At 37.7% G+C, this 23,401-nt stretch overlaps 1 protein-coding gene across 2 annotated transcripts in view; it reads left to right on the top strand.

The window, feature by feature from the left end:
* Nucleotides 1-17,787, top strand: part of TBL1XR1 (TBL1X receptor 1) — a 27,843-nt gene extending 10,056 nt beyond the window's left edge. For both annotated transcript variants that reach the window (XM_034780739.1, XM_034780740.1), the window contains exons 5-14: nt 680-821; nt 1,629-1,692; nt 1,795-1,892; nt 3,349-3,409; nt 4,438-4,559; nt 5,145-5,219; nt 8,371-8,498; nt 8,719-8,884; nt 9,569-9,670; nt 12,573-17,787. In XM_034780739.1, coding sequence (XP_034636630.1) covers nt 680-821; nt 1,629-1,692; nt 1,795-1,892; nt 3,349-3,409; nt 4,438-4,559; nt 5,145-5,219; nt 8,371-8,498; nt 8,719-8,884; nt 9,569-9,670; nt 12,573-12,599 — 985 coding nt within the window. In that variant the 3' untranslated portion in view covers nt 12,600-17,787. The remainder of the gene's footprint in view (nt 1-679; nt 822-1,628; nt 1,693-1,794; nt 1,893-3,348; nt 3,410-4,437; nt 4,560-5,144; nt 5,220-8,370; nt 8,499-8,718; nt 8,885-9,568; nt 9,671-12,572) is intronic.
* The last annotated feature ends 5,614 nt before the right edge of the window (nt 17,788-23,401 follow it).

The raw sequence follows: 23,401 nt of genomic DNA, 5'->3' as shown, positions 1-23,401 counted from the left end.
TCCAACTACAGAAGCAGTTTCTCCTCCCTTGGTGTTCACACCTCAGCTGCTAGCAGAGCACCTCACCCTCCCTGATTGAACTAACCTCGTTATCTCCATACTGATTTATACCTGCCTCTGGAAATTTCCATAACTTGCATCTGAAGAAGTGAGGTTCTTACCCACGAAAGCTTTTGCTCCCAATACTTCTGTTAGTCTTAAAGGTGCCACAGGACCCTCTGTTGCTTTTTACAGATTCAGACTAACACGGCTACCCCTCTGATACTTGTAATAATCTAGATATTCTGATGCTAGTTTATAAGGGGTGGGAATGTTAAGATTTGTTTGGGATAAATTGACAAATCTTACAGATCTGCTCTGTCAGAGCGGGGAAAGCCTGCAGAATAAAATTCTGACTGGAAACCAAACGTGTATATGAGAAGTGAGACTGCTCCTATGCGTCTGATCACACCAGACTATTCTAACTGTCCCAGGAATGACTGTAATAGGGACCTGCTCTCAGATCTGACTTTTTTTTCACTGATGTGTTTTTGAATGTTTTATGGAAAATATATTAACATATAACATTTTAAAAATCAAGTTTCTAAAGAGGATACCACACTATATGTCCGTGCTTCTTGAAGAGGACACTGTCTTTTCTGTTGTTATGAATTAATTTGATGTTATTTTGATTGCTTAGATCTGGAGATTCAACAGCACGGATATGGAACCTCAGTGAAAACAGCACCAGTGGCTCCACGCAGCTGGTACTCCGACACTGTATACGAGAAGGTGGGCAAGATGTACCAAGCAACAAAGATGTGACATCCCTGGATTGGAATGTAAGTGGAAATTACAAATGCTCGAAATAACCTTAGAAAAAAATGCAATTTTGCACAGTCAAATGCTAAGGGTACATCTGCACTGGGGCTGAGGTGTCATTTCCCATTTGGATAGATGAATGCATGCTAGGTTTGCTCAAGCTAACATGCTGCTAAAAATGGCAGCGCAGCCGCAGTGGGACAAATTAACCACCCGTACCTAGAGTCTGAGGTACATACAGCACGTGGGCACAACGGCAGTGGTTAGTGAAGACGCTGTCTACGCCAACGGAAGAGCTTCTCCTGCCACCAGAGATACTCCACCTCCCCGAGAGGCAATAGCAACGGGAGAATGCCATCGACACAGCGCTGTCTACACCAGGAGTTCAGTTGGTATAACTGTGTCACTTAGGGATGTGGATTTTCTGCACCCCTGAGAGACATAGATATACTGATGTAAGCCTGCAGTGTAGACCAAGCCTTAGTTAGCATTGGCAGCTAGCTCACCCAGGCCACAACAGCTACACTGCTACTGTTAGCGCATTAGCTTGATCATCTATCCAAGCTGGAAATTACACCTCTGGTTGCAGCATGGACATACCCTAAATGACAAGGGCTTTGCATCTTCTGTTATTGCTGTTAAGTGCTTCTATTTTAGAGTCACATCGGAATTATATTTTCGTTTTATTGTATGCATCTCTCTTTAATATACTGCAGGTTCTGGACTAAATAGCATGACCCTTATGCAAAACATTTTCTATTGGAAGTTTGCTCTGTGCCCCTTAGTTTTGAATTGTATAATAAATGTAATAACTTTTTTGCTGACAGAGTGAAGGTACACTTCTAGCAACCGGGTCGTATGATGGATTTGCAAGGATATGGACTAAAGACGGTAATTGAAATGCTTTACATTTCCATTATATTTTTCTGCGTAGTGCCTCACTACATGTTTCTCTCATTTCTTGAATGTAATAATTTCAATGTAAATTTTCAGGTAATCTTGCCAGCACCTTAGGGCAACATAAAGGACCTATATTTGCATTAAAATGGAACAAGAAAGGAAACTTCATTTTAAGTGCCGGAGTGGACAAGGTGAGATAATTATTGGCTAAATAAATTATTTATTTCATGATTAAATTATGCGTGACAAACACTAAATAAGAATTTGGTTAGCAGTTAGAAGATAATAAAGTCATAGAAAGTATGGATTTATAAAGAACCAATTGTGCTAGATAAACTTGATTATGTGATGTAGAGTTGGAAAATTAGTTGATGATTTGAATGCAGTGGATAAAATGGGCCTGGTTCTCTTTGTTATAACAATGTAAGTCAAAAGTAACTCCCCTGAAGTCAGTGGCATTATACCAGTGTAAAACCAATGTATCTAGGATTTATTTTCTGAGGTACAGTATCTCGAAAAACGGAAGAATGAAAAATGGCAATGTATCTAAATGTGGGGAAGTGGCCAGTGCAGTGCAGCGGCAATCGTTGCTGAATCAGGTTTTAGACCACATCTTTAAGAAAAATAAAGGAAGAGGTAAAAGCTGTTTCTGAATTGAGGTTTTTCAGACAATAGTTAGAACAGGGAGGTATTGAAGAGTTAAAAACATAAAGGACTGAGAAGGATTGTTTAGGATTTTCTGGGCTTATAACTCAGAGTGGGGGTACAAAATTGTGCAAAGGTAAATGCAGGCTTTGCTATCAGGAAAAAATTGGATTAGATCCAGTTGGATTGTGAATGATCTCCCAAAAGAGGAGGTAGAAGCCTCAATGCTTCAATCATTTAAAACTCAACTGGAGAATGCAATTGAGAATATAGTGTAAGAAAATATTCTGCATTGTCTGGGAGATGGAAAGAGTCATGTATTCAGTGAACTAACTTCTGTAAGAAAATATCAGGCCTGTTCATGCTTCTATTGAATGCAGTGACAAAATCCTCACTAACTTCTGTCACAGTAGAATCAGGCCCATAGGATATAATATAATTATTTTTAAAATATGTTTATTTTGCCATGATAGTTGACTTACTCATTTGAAATATTTGTATAGCAGAAAGATGCCAGAGTATTGGCAAACTGCTTAAAGAAGAGTTTAGAAGAAGGTAACAGAAATAATTTAGTAGCTGAAGAGTTTGATTTATGAGAATAGATTTAAAAGCTATAAATATATATAGCTCTTCTAAGTGTTAGTAACAGAGAGCACATAATGGCCTACAAATATTTGAAGTTAAAGGAATTATTTACAATAAGACAAAAAGGTATAATTATGAGTAATGTGATTAAGTTAAAAGGGGGAAAAATTAAGATGCAGTGAGGAAGTGCTTGCTTTCTGGCAATTAAAATATATTAGAGTAGTCTTTGAAAGGAAGTGGTAGAAGACCCATTGTTTGGGACATGTGAAACTAGACTTGATAAAACACTAGAAAATGTATAATAGTGACCAATCCTGGCCAGCAGAAAGATGAGAGTAGAGGACCCAATAGACGTTAATGATGGAAAAGACCTATGATTTGTAGCAGTTTTACAAGTTTGTTTATTTTTTAACTCAGACCACAATTATTTGGGATGCCCATACCGGAGAAGCCAAGCAGCAGTTTCCCTTTCATTCTGGTAAGTACTTCTCTGCAGGTGACAGCTCAGAATGGTCAAAAACAGAACAAAAAGTTTTAAAACATTAACGTGATGGGCTTTTTCAAATCTAATATACCTATTTATAGCTTTTTAATTTGGATCTGACAACACACAAACTGTCTGAGTAATATATCTTTGAAAAACAAATTTTGTGTGTGTCTGCTACCATCATTGATAACCTGTATTATGTTGTATGTGGGGAAAAACTATAATAGAGATGTATTATTGTAAAGTGGCATGTCCCTCTTGCTAAATGAAACGTTAATGAAAACTAACTTTCATATCATCTGTGTGGGTTTATTTAAGAACTTACCCAAAATTAAGATCTGTTTGTGTTTTATATCTTTATTTATGATCCAGAATTTAAAATAGATTTATTTAAAAATCAAAACAGACAAGTCCATTTCATGATTTCTTTTACCCCTGATGGCTTGGGAGATGGAGCAGAGGAAGCAAAGAATATGTCATTTGGTATCTGTTCCGAACTCCCTCATATTCCCACCTTTTTTGAGTCCCCTAACTTCATGGACTTAATGGCGTGGCAACAACAGGAGGGGTCACTACTGTAAAGCACAATAATGTAAAGCATTCACGGCTACTTGGGAGGAGCTGGGAGTGGTATTTGCAATGAGCTTCCAGCTCCTGCCAGCTGGGGTGCAAGGACCATGATTATGTCTCAAATTTGGATCGATTCATAGTGGCTTATTGTGCTATTAGACATCAATGTCTGTCTTGCCTTCTGTAGAATTGTTTCATTTCAGATGTGTTCCCTGTTTTGATTCTTTCCTATTAAACTTAATTTCATGTGTCTACATTAAACTGCATTTGCTGGTTACATTTCCCACTGCTCTAACATGTTTAAAACCCTTTGTTAATTCTTTTAACTTGATTTAGTCACTCCCTGTTGGCATTTGTTCCAAGTTACAAAGCGGCTGCGCTGAAGATTCACAAATCAAACCTTTCCAAAGTATATATCTTAACTTAAATATCTCTCCTTGTTTTTCTAGCACCAGCATTAGATGTTGACTGGCAGAGTAACAACACATTTGCTTCTTGCAGCACAGATATGTGTATTCATGTCTGTAAATTAGGACAAGATAGACCCATCAAAACCTTCCAGGGTCACACAGTAAGTAGTGACTTGGTTTCTATATACTGAATGAAGTTTTAAAATCTCCTTATTACTTAATTTGTTGGAAAATGTGTGTTTGCTATTTGATAGTATCAGTATATTATTGGTAGTATTAATCCAAGATGGGGGCTGTATTGTGCTACGCACTGTATGGTATATAACATCCAACCAGTCCTTGGCAAGAGACAATAGGTGGATACCGCTAACTGGGTAGGATGTACAAGGTAACAGTGAAACATTTATGATTAGAGTAATCAGCAGTCACAGCACACCAGCTGCCTTACCATTGTCAAGTGATTGTTAAGCACCACGACATAGGTGAACTTCAAAGAGAGATTTGAAGGAGAGTAATGTGATGGCTTTGAGATGCACCCGTGCAGAAGAAGGCACAAAGGTGCTTTGGGAAAATTTGACTATTGGGCGATAAGGGTTGGTATTACTGGTGGAGTGGAAACGGGAGTTGATAGTATTTTGAAATGTAACTGTACAAGTACTCCTATTTACTGTCTAACTTTATTTTTGTAAGCTGTCATTTATAATGGAAACAAAGACTTCCACTTTATTTTCTTTATTCAATTTTAGAATGAAGTAAATGCAATCAAATGGGATCCGACTGGTAATCTTCTGGCATCCTGTTCTGATGACATGACTTTAAAGGTAACTGCAGTTTTGGGCAATAGTACATTTTTATAGTTATTGTACACTGCAACCTCTGTGTGTGTTTGTAGAGATCTACCATGTGCACTACTAGCCTTGTTGTTTTCGTAATTCAGTAATTTTAACGTCATTATTTTATTCTTTAACATTTGTCCTTTTTTAAAAACCTGACTCAGACATTCCTAAAATATCTCTATTCGTTAAAGACAGTCTTTCATCCAAAGGGCCCGGCCCTGTGAACTTATGCATTGACTTCACGGGAATTTGAGTATAATTTACTATACACATGTAGCGGTTTACAGGATCAGGCCCATTAATAATTGTGCTATCACTTACACTTGTGGTTATAGAGACATTGCTCAGTCTTGCTCAAAGAGAAATGTTACAATCAATGTAGTGTACGGTTTATGTAGGACCAGGCTGCAGCTAGCTCCTGTGCTGGCTTTCTTCATAGCTGTCTTAATATTATTAGTAGTACTATCATAGCACCTAGAGCTCCGGGTATGGACCAGGCCCTCATTGTGCGAGGTGCTGCTCAAATACAGAACAGAAAGGCAGCCCCTGTCCAAAGAGCTTTACCATTTAAGTATTAGGCAAGAGATAGATGGAAACAGACAGAGTGATGGGGAAGTACAAGGAAACAAGGAGGCAGTATTGATCATCATGACAGGCAGTGGTTTCAGCCTATCCTTTATTAGGTTTTTCTGTAGGCACCATGGCAGAGGAGAGTTTTAAGGAGGCATTTGAAGGATGATAACGAGTTAGTTTGCGGATGTTTACGGAGACCTTCTCCCATGCACATGGGGCAGTGTGAGAAAAACCATAAAGGTGCTTGATTGAGAATTTAACAAGTGAGCAGTAGCGTCTTTCGTCATGCAACCTGTCTATTCCACGGTCTGTCTCCCAAGCAAATACCAGTAAATGGGTCTAAAAAGACATTCTCAACATGGCCACGTTTACCATATTGCTTGCTACCCAGTTTCCCTGAAAGATTGTCTGCAGTCCTCTGGCCTTGCTGACTCAACAGGACTCCTTGTTATGCACATGAATAATTCACAGCTGCATGACGCCTTACAATACAGCTTGTTTAACTGGGGGAAATTATGGAACTAAATAGATTAGTATGAAGGGTCTGCCATTGCATTAGGAGTCCAAGCTTAGATACTACGGTGGTAGGTACCATAGAAAAACTGAAGATGGACTTGAATGCCCCGACCATTCTCATTTTAGAGTTGATGCTTTCCAGTATCATTTCATTTACTCACCTCATTATGTTAAGCTAATGACAGGTGTTTTAGGAACCCGTCTGCTATTACATTCCATACACTTAGGCACAAAAGACCTGATGTTGCAAGGTGTATGAGAGTGGGCACCACCATTCTTCAGTCTCCATGAAGGATAGATTAAGATACCCTTCCTTACATTGAATAATATCTTACTTTACAAGGAATCCCTCTGAAGTTAGTAGAACTATTTATGGAGTTAAGATGTAGCTAAACCAGAGTATGAGAACCTGGCCTTTAATGTTGTTTTATATTTGTTAATACAGAGGTCACAGTCCCTTCAGATTCTCTCTAAATACACTTTGATCATTATGGCTCTAATTGTGATGTAACTGGGATTTTGGATGTACTCTTACAACACATCAATGCTTTTTCTTTTACTAGGACTTTATATAACAGAAATATGCAAATAGATACTGCAAATGTTTCAAACCAGGAAAACTCTGTTGTTTATATTTTATTTTTTTATTAGAGGGGCCTAGTGTACTCTGTAGCTCATTCTCGATGTAGAGCCTTTCACGTCCAGGTTGCTGCTTCACATCTAAACCAAATTGACAGCAATCTCTTCATTTCACAAGCTGTTTGATGGTCTCGTGGTCTTCCACTGTATTTGCTATTGGATTATTGGATAGATATCCCCATCATTATTCCCCCTCCCCCACCATTGCAGTTAGCACACTTATTGGCCTTTCCCAAGTTGTGAACCGGGAAGAAGATTGAACTACTCATGTTTAGAGGTGGTGTTTCCAGGTTATGCTTGAGCCACCTGGATATGGCGGTAAGGGGAGCCTTGGACTGATGATGCCAATGTGTTTTCAAACCGGTGGATAAAATGAAGACTTTAGTCTCTAAGGTTTTTCATACAGAAACTTTTACTGGTGCTGAACGTTCTTCACAATGACGGAAAATAAACTAGATTTTATTTTTTGATCCAGCCGTTTTAAATCAGAAATATAATAAAATCTTTCCTCTCTACCCTCCCGGTGCCCGCTGTCTTTAAAGGGATTCTGATTCAGGAAAGCATCTTAACTCTAAACACATGTTTAAGTGCTGGCCATAACAGAGATGGACTTAGGACTATGTTTAAATGCTTTCCTGAGTCACGGCTAAAGTGAGGCGAGCTAAAATGATACCAAATTAGATATCATTAAAGGAAAAAAATTCAAATGTATGCAAAGCTTTATGAACGCTCCCAAACCCGTTTTTGTAATGAAAACACAAACCCTTAAAGGAATACTTCGTTCGTTTGTTTTTGTTTTATTATTTGTATTATGATCGCATGTAGGAGCCCTACTCATGGATTGGGATCCTACTGTGCTGTACAAACCCAGAACAAAAAGGTGATCCCTGTAAAGTCTTATTACCCCACCAAGTCAAACACCTTAACGGTTTTCCATTATGCATATATTATTCTGTTTGAAGAAGTATATTTCCCCAATATCCTTTTCTGCACCCTACCATAGTAGCACAAAGTCTATTTAAAAACAAAGCTCAGTGATAACCAGTTCATACAACTTTGACACAAACACCACAATATGCTCGCTGTATCTTAGCACATGTCCATTGACTTCAGTGGTCTTTGGATTGGCCTCGCAATGAGCATGCATGCATTTGTTGAGATAGGAAATATTGCATGTCAGTCCTTTGTTTATTTTTTAACCCCATGCTGTACTGATAACTTAAAGAAAACATACACCTGTCTCCACTGTAAAGCAACCAGCGATGGTGTATGATTTGGGTGTCCGAAAAAGCTGTCAGTTGGGCCTTGTTAGCTGTGAGCAAGGAAGAGGGTGGGAGAATCCGTATGTTCTAGTGTAGTGTTTAATACCCTAAACATAATCTGTTTTTTCCTTCCATTTTTACCCTAGATCTGGAGTATGAAACAAGATAGTTGTGTCCATGATTTACAAGCACACAACAAAGAAATTTATACTATCAAATGGAGTCCTACAGGACCAGGAACAAACAATCCAAATGCCAATCTTATGTTAGCAAGGTAATATTTAATCCTTTTATCATACCAGTCAAGAAGTTGACAATTCCCCCTGCCCTCCTCCCTTCTGCCCCCCTCCTTTTTCGCCTTCTGTAAATGTATGTTAGCACTAACTGGACCTCTACTTTAGGAGATACTCTGGCATTAAAGAAGAGATTTTTCCCATCAAAGGGGAAAAAATGAATAAAATTGAAATGTAATCCATCTGTTTTTCCTTTGGCAGTGCATCCTTTGATTCTACTGTTAGGTTATGGGATGTAGACAGAGGAATTTGCATCCACACTTTAACGAAACATCAAGAACCTGTATACAGTGTAGCTTTCAGCCCTGATGGCAGGTACCTGGCCAGTGGCTCTTTTGACAAATGTGTTCACATCTGGAATACACAGGTACATGCTGTTTTTATATGAGCCAGTTTGTTTGATTGGTGTGTTTCAGACTTATTCAGTGAATCATATATTGTTCTAAAGCTGTTTCAGCTGCTGTAGCTTTGTATATTCAATATAAATATTAAATATAGTATGTGAAAGTAGCTTTCTTCAGTTCAAATGGGTCTCTCTGCAAATTTTTGACAAGGTAAAACTTAGAACTTAAAATATGACTTCTCTGTGTAAACCACAAACTAATTCTCACAGACGTGTTTATTCAGTGTCACAACTTCAGCATAAGGATTCAACACACACGCATACGCTGGGTTCTGAAAAGTATAAATAGCTGACTTGTTCATACATAGTTATAGCTATTATCCAAAGCAGCTACAGTCAGTGATATATGATGTTGTTGCATGTTTTGGATCCAGTTCCAGAAAAGAATAACTGTATATCCAGAAATTCTGAACTGTAATTGCTGTTTTGCAAGGAGACCTCTGTACTAGAATATCCTGGTATACAGGATAACAGAGTTTGGTAAATGCTTTAACATGATGCTTAAGTTGCACATGAGATCTTAAATGGATCATTTCCCCTGGGAGAATTTCACCCTTTAAAAGTAACAGGGAAGTTCTACATACTGTACAAACTCTACTTACTCGTGTGCATTTTATTATTCTAATTGCATATTTTCCCCCCGTGTAGACAGGTGCTTTAGTTCACAGTTATCGGGGAACAGGAGGGATTTTTGAGGTTTGCTGGAATGCAGCAGGAGACAAAGTTGGAGCAAGTGCTTCAGATGGTTCAGTAAGTATAGTAGAACAATCGCCAACATTTCTTACACATGTATATTTTTTAGACAGACGGATAGGCTGGAGGACTGTTGACTAAACGGAGAGAAATTGTGCTTATTCTGAGGAAGAATGAATACAAATAGCCAATTATCTACAATTTTACCTATAAAATGTGGCATAAAGCTGCACTTGTTTTCCACTCAAATGAACATCCGAAATTAAGGCAAGGTTGGAAGTTGTCTCTCTTGGTCACAGGGGTTTTGTGAAGTGTAATCCATTTCGATTTGTCAAGTCCTTTAAAATTGTCAGATGCAAGTGTGAAATATTACGATTTTGAGCCAGGAGAGTCTATAAAACAACATGTGCTATAGAAATATGTACATAATAACTGGTCTGTTCATTTCAGTGTGGAAACTAGTTGCTTGCAACCTGTTTCATTTCAAGAGTACTGATCAGTGTAGGGGGGCATTTTTTATATCTGATATGAATGAAGTATCATTTGAGTTGCTATTGAGAATTAAACGAAGACGAATTAAACTAATTTCTGAGCACTCATTGGTTACAAGTCCCTTTATACAAGTAACATTTTGCTTACATTGTTTGGAGTGCCCAGGAGATGTGCTCCGAAATTCTAATAAAGCATGAATCTGCCCTTTCTTCCCTGTAGCAGTGTGACAAAGTGTAGCCTTCCAGTTCTTTTGATGTCAGCCTGCAACAACACTGCATTAAAAATATTCATGTGTGACTCTGCACAGCAGCCAGGCAAACAGTGACTTCTTAATGTCATGGGTTAATAAGAAAGGAGAGAGACAGGGATCAAGCCCAACACAAATCAGAAATAAGAATGTTGGGTAAGAGCTGTTCTGGGCATGTACTCTGGGAGTTGGTAGCTTGAAGGAGTGCCATAAGTCAGTCAGTAAGTGAGAGAAGCTAACCTGGTACCTTCACAGTCCAGAGACTCAAATGATCTGATAGCCCACATTCCAAAGAGTCTGCATGTTCCCTCCCCCTAGCTTCTGACACATACATATAGATATAGAAAGAGAGAGCACAGTTGGGGAAAGGCAGGATTCTCTCTCTGATACCAAGAAGTATTCCTTCAAGCAATGAAGTCAAGTGCCTTCCAGTTAAATCTTTCTGGATGATAGAAAATGATCCTTTCAGACCCTTTAAGGGGGCATTTGATAAAGTAAATAAACTGAGGACAACTTTTGGGAAGGCCTGAACCACGACAAACCAATCTATTTTGAACAGAAAGTGGGCAGCTCTCTTGAGTACAAAAAGAAATGAAACCGCATTGCAGAGGCTTCATCTCAGTGAAAGAAAGTTTTCATACGGTCTGCATCATGTAAAAATGGGTAGCCGGCATTTTGGTATCTCTAGGAAAGTGTCGGAAGCCCTAAATTATCTACTGGGAACGTGTAGGGATTTATCCTCTACTTATCGTAAAGGGGAGATAATTTGAATATATTCAGTCAAAATTTACAGATATCTCCCCATTAAGTTCATGTGTCCTGTGACGCTAGTTTTAATTGAACATTTAAAAAACTATTATTTCTAGTGTCTCTGGTGAGGTTTGTTAGTAAAATTATATCTTTAAACCCACCCACAGCTTCCCCGCTAATCCGGAGCTAGTTATACCATAAACTGGGTGATAATGAAACAAATGAAGAATGCAAATGTAGTTTACATGTGGTTTTCTTTTTCTGGTAGGGTAGCTTCAATTTGTAGACATGAAAGAACTCCAGGCTCTAGCAATTGATCCATCTTCTGATTAGATTATAATAGGAAACTGTGTACTATTAGATGTTCTTTTCTTGACTGGTCCAATCTGTTCTAATATTTTCACCCTCACACAATGCAGATTTAATGAGATCTTACAGTATTTCACAAATTGGCTCCAGATAGATTCCTTGGCTTTTAACTACCACATATTAGGCAAAACAATTCACAGTATCCTTTTTTTGTTGTTTTTGTTGGTTTCCCATAACAAAAAAGAAACCGTTGAAGTTCCAATTAGGTCTTGTTTTGAATGACTGGGATATAACCATGTTAATCCCTTGGGGTTTTTTTAATCTGGAGAAGCAAAATCCATATAAAACCCCTCATTTAACCATTGTGTGTCTTTACATGCTAATGAATTCTCCATGTGCAAAAAATGCAGTTGTTCAATATCATTGTCATTTATGAGCAACTTTTGCTTTTGCATAGGAATGACCTGAGACTAGCTATTTTTGTCACAATATTCTGGTGAATCCCATGGCGGTGATTATTATATGTATTAGCAAAGCATTCAGAGACCCTTAATATGGCCTTAGTGTGCTGGGAATTGTACAAACATAAAAGAAAAAAGATCGACCTTGCTACAAAGAGCTTGCAATTTAAAGAAGGACAAGATGCAACAGTGGGGTGTAGAACACCACAGAGGTTGGGGATTGTGGAACAGAAGACAAGGATGGCAGTACTAGGAGCACCTGGTTACACGTTATTAGCACAGCACACGGCAAAAAAATTTGTCACTTTTTAACCAAATGGGCACCAGGAGAAATACTCAGGGAATAACAACGTAAAGGGTAACTTTTCAATAACACCTAAATCACATTTAAAAAAATTACTTAGGTACTTAGAAGCCTCAGTGTCCATAAAAGTCAATGGGACTTTGGCTGCTAAATCACTTAGGTGCTTTTGAAAATTTTCCCCAGAATCATTTGGTTTTGTCTATTGTATTCATAGTTTACAGATGATGCACAATGTTGTTCATGGGTTTGTTTTTCCTGCCAATAATAGATTTGTGGTTAATTTGCATAACCTGTGTTGTTGTTGTTGTTATGACCTTATATTATATATAGAATTGTATAGCTGTAAAAATGCTGTGCAGTGTGCATTTCTGTATATGTATTTCTTTTTTCTTACAGGTTTGTGTATTAGACCTACGGAAATAGCGCTACTAGTTGGAAGCCATGGACCGACTATGAATGTGTACATAGCCAAAATGACTGTCCCTAACCCATGTACTGCTATAGTCCCAATTGAACCATGGCCAGTCCAGTACAGCCAAACCTAAAAGAAATATATACATATACTGTATATAAAATAAAATAAAGATTACACCCTGAAGAGGATGACAGAGTTTTGTCACAGCTTGTGAATCCTGTTCACCAAGTGCTGGAATCTGCTGTGCCCCAAAATAACATTTAGAAGTTTTGCGTATGAAAAACAGAAGAGAGAGAAATATACCATACAAGAGCAGACCATACATGTACCAAATTTGGAAGATACTAATGACAGCCTTTATTTCTCCCTTTTTAATCCAGAGTCACGATGGTTTGTGGTTTTGTTTCCCCTCCCCCTTCTCAGTAGTTGAACAGTTTGCGTGTACAGAGAAAACGGACTTGCATAAACCTGCAGCGGTATTTTGTTCTTTGCTTTTAAACATTGTTTTTTTTGTTTCATTTTGGTTAAGTTTACGGATGCATGAAGTAAGGGAGTGAATCGGTTCCTTGTTTATATTTTTTCACCTTTAAACAGAGTTTCTTTTAAAATATATATATTTTAATGCATTATTTCAAGAGGTAGAGTGAACTTGATATTTGGTACATTCTGTGGCTCCGAGAGCACAATTTTGAGGGGGGCGGGAGGGTGGAAGATGGGTGACTGGGGGAGAGAAAAAAGAAACTCACCTCTGAGACATGACGTTTCATGTCCTGTTAATCTATAAAGTACGTCAGCAATGGGTATAATGTTGTGGATTTTTTCTAATGACATGGCTGAAATGCAGTAGTTTCTTATTTGGGACATAATTCTGCCAAACTTAAGAATAGAAGGGCGCGCACACACACACACAAAAATACAGGGATGCAAATAAATAAATAAAAATATGCATCTTCTGTTGCTTTGAGACCATAGCTAAATTATGGTTAAATTGTGCACTATTGTGAAAAGGAGCAAAATGTAGTTTTTTGGGGGGGAGGGGGGAGTTGGTTGATTGGTTGTTTTTTTTGTTTTGTTTTGTTTTTTAAAAGATTAAAATCTTTTTGGACGAGGGTTCATGCCACAGCTTCTACAAGAGTTGCCCATCATTGTTCGTAGGAGCTCAGATATCTAATGTAACCAAATTCCAGTATTAAAAGTATCTAATGTAATTTTTCTTTATACAAAAAAAATCTTTGGCATATATTTGATAACACTGCCGTTATCAGGCAAAATGTTTACTACCTTAGATTTAAAAAAACCTTAAAAACAGAGGACTTGCTTCAAGTTTATTTTAATAGCAGTGATTCAGCTTATTTAAAAGATGAATACTTGCACTAATTCCCCTGCTGCTCCAGTCCTGCAGTTTGTTGTATCTTGTGACTACATTTTTTTCCAAATATAAGGTAGATGTAAGCTGCTATTTTTTTAATAATCACTACTATATTGTGTCTTTTACTCTGTTTACAATATCAAATATTTTTCTTACAGCGACATATATAAGCGGCAAACCTTTTTCTGCTCATGTGATTAAAAGTATATTGATAGTGATTTTATTTGTAAATTATAGCATGAGGGTCGTGTTTATGCCTATATGGAGTTGAAAGGGTTTTGTCTCGCATAAGATTCCAGGCGTATAAATCTCTATAAAAAGAGGTTGTCAAATCTATGTCACAAACATTTTACTTAAGAAATGGTTTATATTATAAAGCTTTGCAAAGTTATCAGTTTTATAACACTATTTCAATCACAAATTAATTTTGTGGCTTACGATCGCTTAACTTTAACTTTCTGTAGTTAAGTATAAATTGATTTAACCCAAATAATGCAGCTTTTACATTTTAACAGAATTGTTCTTTAGGCATTGATTTCTGCTATTGCCACAGACTAACATGACTTGAAGCAAGTCTGAGTTTGGCTAAGGTAGGGTGGCAGTTTGCCGGTGGTAAAGAGAATACATACATTCATAATATGTACCCCAGTTATTACCAGTGGGGCTGATAATATTATAATACACTGAATTTAAAAACAACCAAACATTCATATCCATAAAGGCAGTCATCCATGATGGTTCTGTGCCAGCTATTTTTAGGGTTTTGGAACATATTACTGTTTAGAACAACTACCCTGTGAGCTACAATATGTAGGAAACCTAATAAGTTGAGTGTCTGGCACTTGAAATATTGCTTTTATTGCTGGAGGTCCATGATTGTGGCTGACCTCTGTCATTATTAAGAAAAAATAAAAAAAAATCTGTGCAATAATTTTAAACTGTGCTCCCAGGAATAGACACAAATGTTTTGAGTATATTTAAGCTGCATTTTTCCTTTAGCAATGCATTTGTCGATTGCACTGAATTTAAATTGAAAGTCAGAGGTGATTCTTGATAGTACTTTTGTATTTTAATATGGACAGTTTATTCATTTTCATACAAGTTATTGGATGGTTGTTTCAGCGAATTAAAAAAAAAATGTTGTGGAATTCTGTGACATAACTGCAAAACCACAGCCATGTTTGATGGTATTGCCACTTTTCTTTTTCTCAATCTTCAGCTGTTTTAGTTTTGAGTAATTCTAGTTGCTTAAGCATAATGTCAAGTATCCATAATTAGAAAATACAGAGCTTCGTTACCACAGGACTGTGGATTTTCAGATGTTTGTACACACTGCAGGAATATCAGTTTCATAGGCCTGGGTATCTCTGGATACATGAGCCAGACATTAAGCTGGTGTGAATCAGCGATGCTCTGCTGCAGTGGAGCTATGAGGATCTGGCCAGTATATTTTTTGCTGCTGTTCTTTATCAACATGCCACAGTGCTGCTCCTGTTCTGCACAAACTTCCTCTTGTCTTGTGTATTATACAGTGTTAGCCATGTGCGTGCATAATGCTTATTTCCATGTTTTATGCGAGGCAAGAAGGCGTACCATGGTCATTAGATTCTTTTCTAGTGCTGAGACTCGTATATAGTAGAACCAAGTAGATTTTCCACACTCCTCCCTTTAAGGGGTACATGCCTAATATTATTAAGGCCCCAATTCTGTGAAGACTTAAGCACGTTTAACTTTACATGCTAAATGTCCCACTGAAGTCAATGGGGCTGCTCCCAGCATGTGAAGTTAAACGTGTATAAATCTTTGCATATGTTTATAAGTCAACATTTTTTCCAGCAGAGTGAATTCTTGGGAAGGAACTTTAGTTAGGGAAAACTGGGGTCAAGTTTATTGATGGGTTGAGGCACGGGTTGCTGTCATGTTTGCAATCTTTTTTTTTTTATCATCAACTTAGTAATTTCTTGTTTCCCATTTCTGTATAAGGAGTTCCAGGTCTTCCTGGAGATACCATTTTCTATTTTTACTTTGGCTCCTGTGATTTAAAATTGATGTAAAAAGTCTTGATAATTCTATTTGGGGAATACTTCTTTACGGGGTTAAATGGTGTGTCTGACAGAGGACTGGAACTCTTGTATGAAATACGAAAAGTGCCTCTCTTTCTGGGTTGGGGGAAGGAAGTAATAATTACCAGAGTTTGAATGACATGACAGTTGAAAACATGTTCCTGGATTTTAGGACACTTTAGTGAATCTTAAGAGAAAGGCCAAAGATTTGTACCAACTTTAATTTTTATGTTTTTAAATGCATTCCTTTTTCCTTACACTGCTTACCTCATGTTAGGGTATTTAAGGAGACATTGCTGATTTTAAAGCGTTCTCTATCTTTAGGAAGTGTAGTAGGTACAATAGGACTGTTGTACCAGTTCGCGTTGGCTATAGAGCAATCTAACAACTAATGAATTTAATTCTGTCATATAAAGGAACTTCATTAGAATTGCAAAAGTGGCTTTTCAGCTTGTAAATTAAAGGTTGTATGTTTCCTCTGTTTACTAAAGAAAAGACATAGGGGCCAATTTTCCAGTCCTTACTCAGTCTAAAATCCCATTGACTTTTTCACTTCAGGGGGAAGCTTTTGCCTAAGTAACCATTGGAGGATTGGGTCCTTCTAAGTATTGGACAATGTGACACTTAAGTATAATGCGCCAGGAAAAACTTAGTGAGAATTTTGCTTGAGCAAACTCTGCAGGATTTAGCTCAGTATTCCATTTGCTTGGCAAGTAGTACTCTCCTACAGACTTCTTCTTCCTACCGAAAATGCCTGTAGAACTTCTATGAAGAGGGATCTCCAGTAGTCTGCACAAAGCAGGAGCAATATTGTGGCATGTTGGAAGAAAGTACTGGTTTAGGAGATGGCAGTAAATCTCCATGAAGAGGCCTGGCATTTTCCCTGGTGAAGAGGAAGGTGTGATCCAGTTTTCACTCCTTCCTCTAGTGCAAACTCTGAAATACCACGTTCAATAGTGACTTTTTCAACATTAATATGATTGAAGGCAGACAAAACAACAGAAAAGTGCACCGTTTCTTTTTTAAAATTGCAGATTTTGTGTTAATAGTGCTTCAGCTCCGTAGTTTTTGAAGAGCTACAAAATTCTCCTCTTCCTCCTTTAAGTTTCCAGGGTTGAGGCCTGATGATAACTTAGGACATTAATTACTTTTTTCTTTTAAATAACAAGCATTTTTACTTCAGAATGGTTTCCTGCCATTAGAGGGTAAATTCAGAAAAACAGTCTGCATGTTGTTGCTAGTCCAGTGTACTTTGCAATCTTGTTTCACAACAGACTGCAGTGTGCAGATCAGTAATCCTAGAATACAGACATCATTTTTTCTCTCTCTCCTGACATTCACATTGTAGTTGTAATGGTTTCATTTTGAAGTTACAAATCCTTTGGGTCTAATTCTGTGAGCCTTCCTATAGCACTGGATTAAAATGTCTGCATCATTTCTTCAGTTATCCAGTTAAACTACAATTGTTGTAAAAGTGTAAACCAGCCCATGACAGTTTTTTGTACTTGTTTAAAGGACTTTTATTGTTCAGTTTTCATGATTATTGTCTAAAGAAGACTGATATAGATGTTCTATACTGTCCTGGACCATGTTAATTACACTATGATGTTATTTTGGTTCTACATCACAATGATTTGTCCCCAAAACCCATATCCCTTCTAGGCACATTTTCTGTTGCAGTTTCCCTTTGCATTGTATTGCTCTGACAACTGTAATTTGAATCAGATCTGAAAGAGGTCCAGAATAAAATATATTTTGATATTATGTTGGCTGGATGTTCTGTAAAACATTTAATATAATGTATTTGGTACAGGATAGTTGCAAATAGTTGGCTTGGTAAAAAGAAGAGGAATGTTACAATAGGTTTACATCTATGTTAGCACATGTTCATTGTTCTTTATATTTAAAATAATGTAAAGTAACACTTTGTGTAATGTTATAGGGGTAGTACTCTTAACAGATCCATAGCGGCAGAAGGGCTTTATGACCATATGGGACTGCTGCCTGCCTCTCATGTGTTAAACGTTACATGCACGTTTAACTACCTGGCTGAATTGCAACCTATATGTAGAATTACACATTTGCCTGTTTGAAAAAATGTGCAATAATAGGTACTTATTCTTCCCATCAGGCACCCGGTGGACTTGGGAAACGGTAGGTAGAAGATTATGAAGTTCCCTTCACAGCCCCATTCTTGAAATAAAAGGCTGTGTCTTAAGGTTTTCTTTCTCCCATTAAGCTGTGAGTTTCACTTCACAGAGCTCCATTCTTATTCCATGGCTAAGTTTGATTATACAGAATATTTTTATGCCTGGTCTATTTTAGACATTTGGAACAATTTTTGAGATTAAATATGGAATAATGTGCATCCATTTGTATATAATGAAGCTATAATTCCTTCAAAATTTAGGTGATATCATAAACCAAAAGAGGGAATTTAAATTTTCTTTGTTTGTTTCGATGCCAGTAGATCTCAGAAATGGAATTATTGCTTTGTTATATAGTCGTCTATTTGCTATACCACATTCAGGAAAAAGTAATGATATTCAGTCTGGTTATTTTTACGGTTGAAATTAATCTAATGTATGTTATCAAAGCGTATCTTTATTTTAACATGTTAAAACGTCTGTTGCAAAATTTTAGTTAATGTGTTAAAAGTAAAAAACATCTTAGGGTGGGGAAGTAGTTATTTAAATGCAAAACCAGTCTTGGCCTCCATCCACATTGGTACATGAATTCTTTATAGGACTTGTCTACTATAGCTTGAATATTGTGAGAGGAACAACAGTGAAGAACAAATCACTTTCCCCATGTCATTGGTACCAACATGTACCACAACCACCAGCTCCTCCCCAGCACTGCTCATAAGTCGGTCTAGATGTCTCTTGAGATCTGCAACCTTTGCACCTGGTAGGCAATTCACTATGTAGCTCTCCCAGTCAATACAAACTCAACTGTCTGTATTTCTGATGATTGAATCCCCCATTACTATTACCTGTCTCCCTAATAACTGGGGTTCCCTCACCTAGAGGGGTATCCTCAGTGTGTGAGGATACCATGATATGATATATGGCAGGAGAGTCCCAACTATGGGAACATTTCCCTCCACTCCAGTTTGATGATCTTCATTCCAGAGATTTTCATCCTTCCCACCCCCAGTCTGACAGCCTCTGTGCTGTTGCGATGACTCTACCGTGCCTTGGAAAGTCTTGTCTATGTACCTCTCTGTCTCCCTTAGGTCCTCCAGTTCAGCCACTCTGGTCTCAAGAGCCTGTACTTGGTCTCTGAAGGTCATGAGCTGCTTGCACCAAGTGCACACCTGCCCACAAGGCAGGTAATCGTACATGCTGCAGTCAGTGCAATAAATTAGACAGCCCCTACTCTGTTGCTGGACTTTTGCCTCCATTATTTTTACTCCTGCAGTTTTTTTGTTTTAGGGTTTTTTTGGTTGTTGTTTAGTTTTAAGACCATCTTAAACAGGGTCTTAAAAATGACTATCTAACAGATCAACTCAGATTATGCTCCACAAAGCCAAGATTTCCTTCCGAGGGATCAACTAAGAAAAGCCCATCCAAAATTCCTTGGTGCTTTAACTGAGGAAGAGAGAACACTAAAGTACTAGACTGAATCCAATGAAGGGCTCTCCTAAGGGTTAAAAATAGCAAAATTGCAGGCCGAAAGTGCACCTGATACCAAGAGCCACAGTTTGTAGGTTCCAAACCACTAGAGCTAATCAGAAAATAGGAATAAGGATATACAAATTTTCAGGTAAAATATACAGGTGACATTGGCAAATGCACTTGTGAAATATTCAAATTAGGGTTTGTGATTAATCACCGTTAACTCACGCAATTAACCAAAAAAAATTATTTGCTATGATTAATCGCAGGTTTAATCACACTGAAATTTATTAACTATTTTTGGATGTTTTTCTACATTTTCAAATACATTAATTTAAATTACAACACGGAATGCGAAGTGTACAGTGCTCACTATATTATTTTTATTACAAATATTAGCACTGTAAAAATAAAAAATATTATTTTTCAATTTTCCTCGTTCAAGTACTGTAGTGCAATCTCTTCATCGCGAAAGTGCAACTTACAAATTACGATTTTTTTTTTACACATAACTGCACTCAAAAACAAAACAATGTAAAACTTCAGAGCCTACAAGTCCACTCAGTCCTACTTCTTGGTCAGCCAATCGCTCAGACAAACAGGTTTGTTTACACTTACGGGAAATAATGCTGGCGGCTTCTTATTTACAATATTTACAAAGTGAGAACAGGTGTTCTCATGGCACTTTTGTAGCCAGCATTACATGACAGATATGCTAAACATTTGTATGCCCCTTCATGCTTCAGCCACCATTCCAGAGGACATGCTTGCATGCTGATGACACTCGTTTAAAAAAAAAAAAAGTGTTAATTAAATTTTGACTGAACTCCTTGAGGGAGAATAGTATGTCTCCTGCTCTGTTTTACTCTCATTCTGCCATGTATTTCATGTTATAGCAGTCTCGGATGATGACCCAGCACATGTTGTTCGTTTTAAGAAGACTTGACAAAACGCAAAGAAGGTACCAGTGTGAGATTTCTAAAGATAGCTACATCACTCGACCCAAGGTTTAAGAATATGACGTGCCTTCCAAAATCTGAGAGGGACGAGGTGTGGAGCTTTCAGAAGTCTTAAAAGAGCAACACTCTGATGCAGAAACTACAGAACTCGAACCATCAAAAAAGAAAATCAACCTTATGCTGGTGGCATCTGACTCAAATGATGAAAGTGAACATGCATCGGTCCGCACTGCTTTGGATCGTTATCGAGGAGAACCAGTCATCAGCATGGACATGTCCTCTGGAATGATGGTTGAAGCATGAAGGTACATGAATCTTTAGTGCATCTGGCACATAAATATCTTGCAGCGCTGGCTACAACAGTGCCATACAAATGTCTGTTCTCACTTTCAGATGACATTGTAAACAAGAAGTGGGCAGCATTATCTCTTGCAAATGCAAACAAACTTCTTTGAGTGACTGGCTGAACAAGAAGTAGGGCTGGGTGGACTTGTAGGCTCTAAAGTTTTACATTGTTTTATTTTTGAATGCAGTTATTTTTTGTACATAATTCTACATTTGTAAGTTCAACTTTCATGATAAAGAGATTGCACTACAGTACTTGTATTACGTGAACTGAAAAAATACTATTTCTTTTGTTTTTACAGCACAAATATTTGTAATAAAATAAAGTGAGGACTGTACACTTTGTATTCTGTCTTGTAATTGAAATCAATGTATTTGAAAATAAATATCCAATAATAAATAAATAAATGGCATTATTGTTTAAGTCTGTGATTAATCGCAATTAATTTTTTTAATCGCTTGACAGCCCTAAAAGTTACTCAAGATAGTTAAGTCCTAAGAAGACTTAAAAAGGTTCTTACGAAACTGGGTGACTGGGCAACAAAATGGCAGATGAAATTCAGTGTTGATAAATGCAAAGTAATACACATTGGAAAACATCCCAACTATTTGTACAAAATGATGGGGTCTAAATTGGCTGTTACCACTCAAGAAGGAGATCTTGGAATCATCGTTGGTAGTTCTCTGAAAACATCCGCTCAACGTGCAGCAGCATTCAAAAAGGCAAACCGCGTTAGGAACTATTAGGAAAGGGATAAATAAGACAGAAAATATCATAATGTCATTCTATAAATCCACGGTACGCCCAAACCTTGAATACTGCGTGCAGTTTGGTCACCTCATCTCAAAAAAGATGCATTAGAAGTGGAAAAGGTACAGAGAAGGGCAACAAAAATGATCAGGAGTATGGAACAATTTCCATATGAAGAAGGATTAAAAAAGATGGGGACTGGTCATCTTAGAAAAGAGATGACTATTGGGGATATGGTAGAGGTCTATAAAATCATGAATGACGAGGAGAAAGTGAATACGGAAGTGCTATTTACCCCTTCACATAACACAAGAACCAGGGGTCACCCAGTGAAATTAATAGGCAGTAGGTTTAAAACAAAATTAAGTGATTCTTACAACACACAGTCAGCCTGTGGAACTCATTGCCAGAGGATGTTGTGAAGGTGAAAAGTTATACCTGGTTTCAAAAAAGAATCAGGTAAGTTCATGGAGGATAGGTGTTTGGCAATGGCTATTAGCCAGGATGGGCAGGGATGGCCCTCTTTCAAAAGCAAACTTGGGACCTTTAAGTTCACGCCTGCAGGGGGGAAGTTACAGCACATCACTTGGATGCATGCTGCTATTCACACCCCATAATGCAAACTGCAGAACAGTGTAGACATGCCCCAAACGGGACAGTAATTTGGAATGTTACGATGTAAGTAAAGCCTACCTCTGTTTAAGGTACAGCTCACTCCAGCCATGCGTTGAGCCCAACTGTGATTTCAGTTACACTTGTGTAAATTAGAAGTGTGTCTTTTGAAATCAGTAACACCTACCCTGGTGCAAAGCTGATGTGGGCAAGATCAGAACTAGGCCCACTGTGTGGAGCTGTGGAGCCCAGAAAATCCCAAGAGGCTCAGAATAGAGAATATGAACTACCAATTAGTCATGATCTCTTACCCACCTCGCATTTCCTACACCTTACATTTAGGGGGGTTGGTTTTCTTTTTTAATTGGTTATCTGGAGAAGTTCACTGAGGAGCAATTGTGGGGACTGAGCTCTTTAACAACAGGTAGCTTGATGAATTGCTCCTTTTTTACTGCAGGTTGGTGAGACAATGCTTTCTGTGCAGAATTGTAGGGAGGAATTTTCCAAAGCACTCGGTGTTGTCTGAACTCTGCTCCTGTTAAAGTTAGTGGTAAAACTGCCAATGACTTCAGTGTAAACAGAGTTAGACCGACACTCAGTGCTTTTGAAATCCAATGAGTAGTGTCAATGGGAGGAGATAGAATTTATGAAAAATATAGAGATCTCCCCCCCTTACGTTTAAAAAAAAAAAAAACATACTTTTAAAAATCAAATTCCCTCTCCCTGGTAACTTTAACTCTTTTTGATCTTTGCTCACACTTTGAATTTGTCTCAGCTTGGATGAGAAAACAAACTAGACATTATGCATTGTCTTTCCAGAGTCAGTTTTGCCCTTCTGAGTCTCGTACACCAGCATGGAGCTGTGGTATTTGAAGTTGCAAATGCTGCAGGGGCGGGAATGTCTCTTTGCTGTGTTGTTGTAATCTATTTCTGCTGAATTTTAAAAGTGCAAAAATTTCTGCTGGTTTTATGATTTTGTAAACTCTGGTATTTACAATATTTAAATGTTGAGGACATGTATTACTTGACATGTCTCTGTAGTTACCGGTAAGTGACTAAGTCTTATCCACTAAGAAATTATGGCTTCATAG

The sequence above is a fragment of the Trachemys scripta genome, chromosome 9 (genome assembly GCF_013100865.1).
Source record: "Trachemys scripta elegans isolate TJP31775 chromosome 9, CAS_Tse_1.0, whole genome shotgun sequence".
Taxonomy (NCBI): Eukaryota; Metazoa; Chordata; order Testudines; family Emydidae; genus Trachemys; species Trachemys scripta.
Note: the sequence above shows the minus strand (reverse complement) of the source record. Positions and strands in the feature narration are given on the sequence as shown.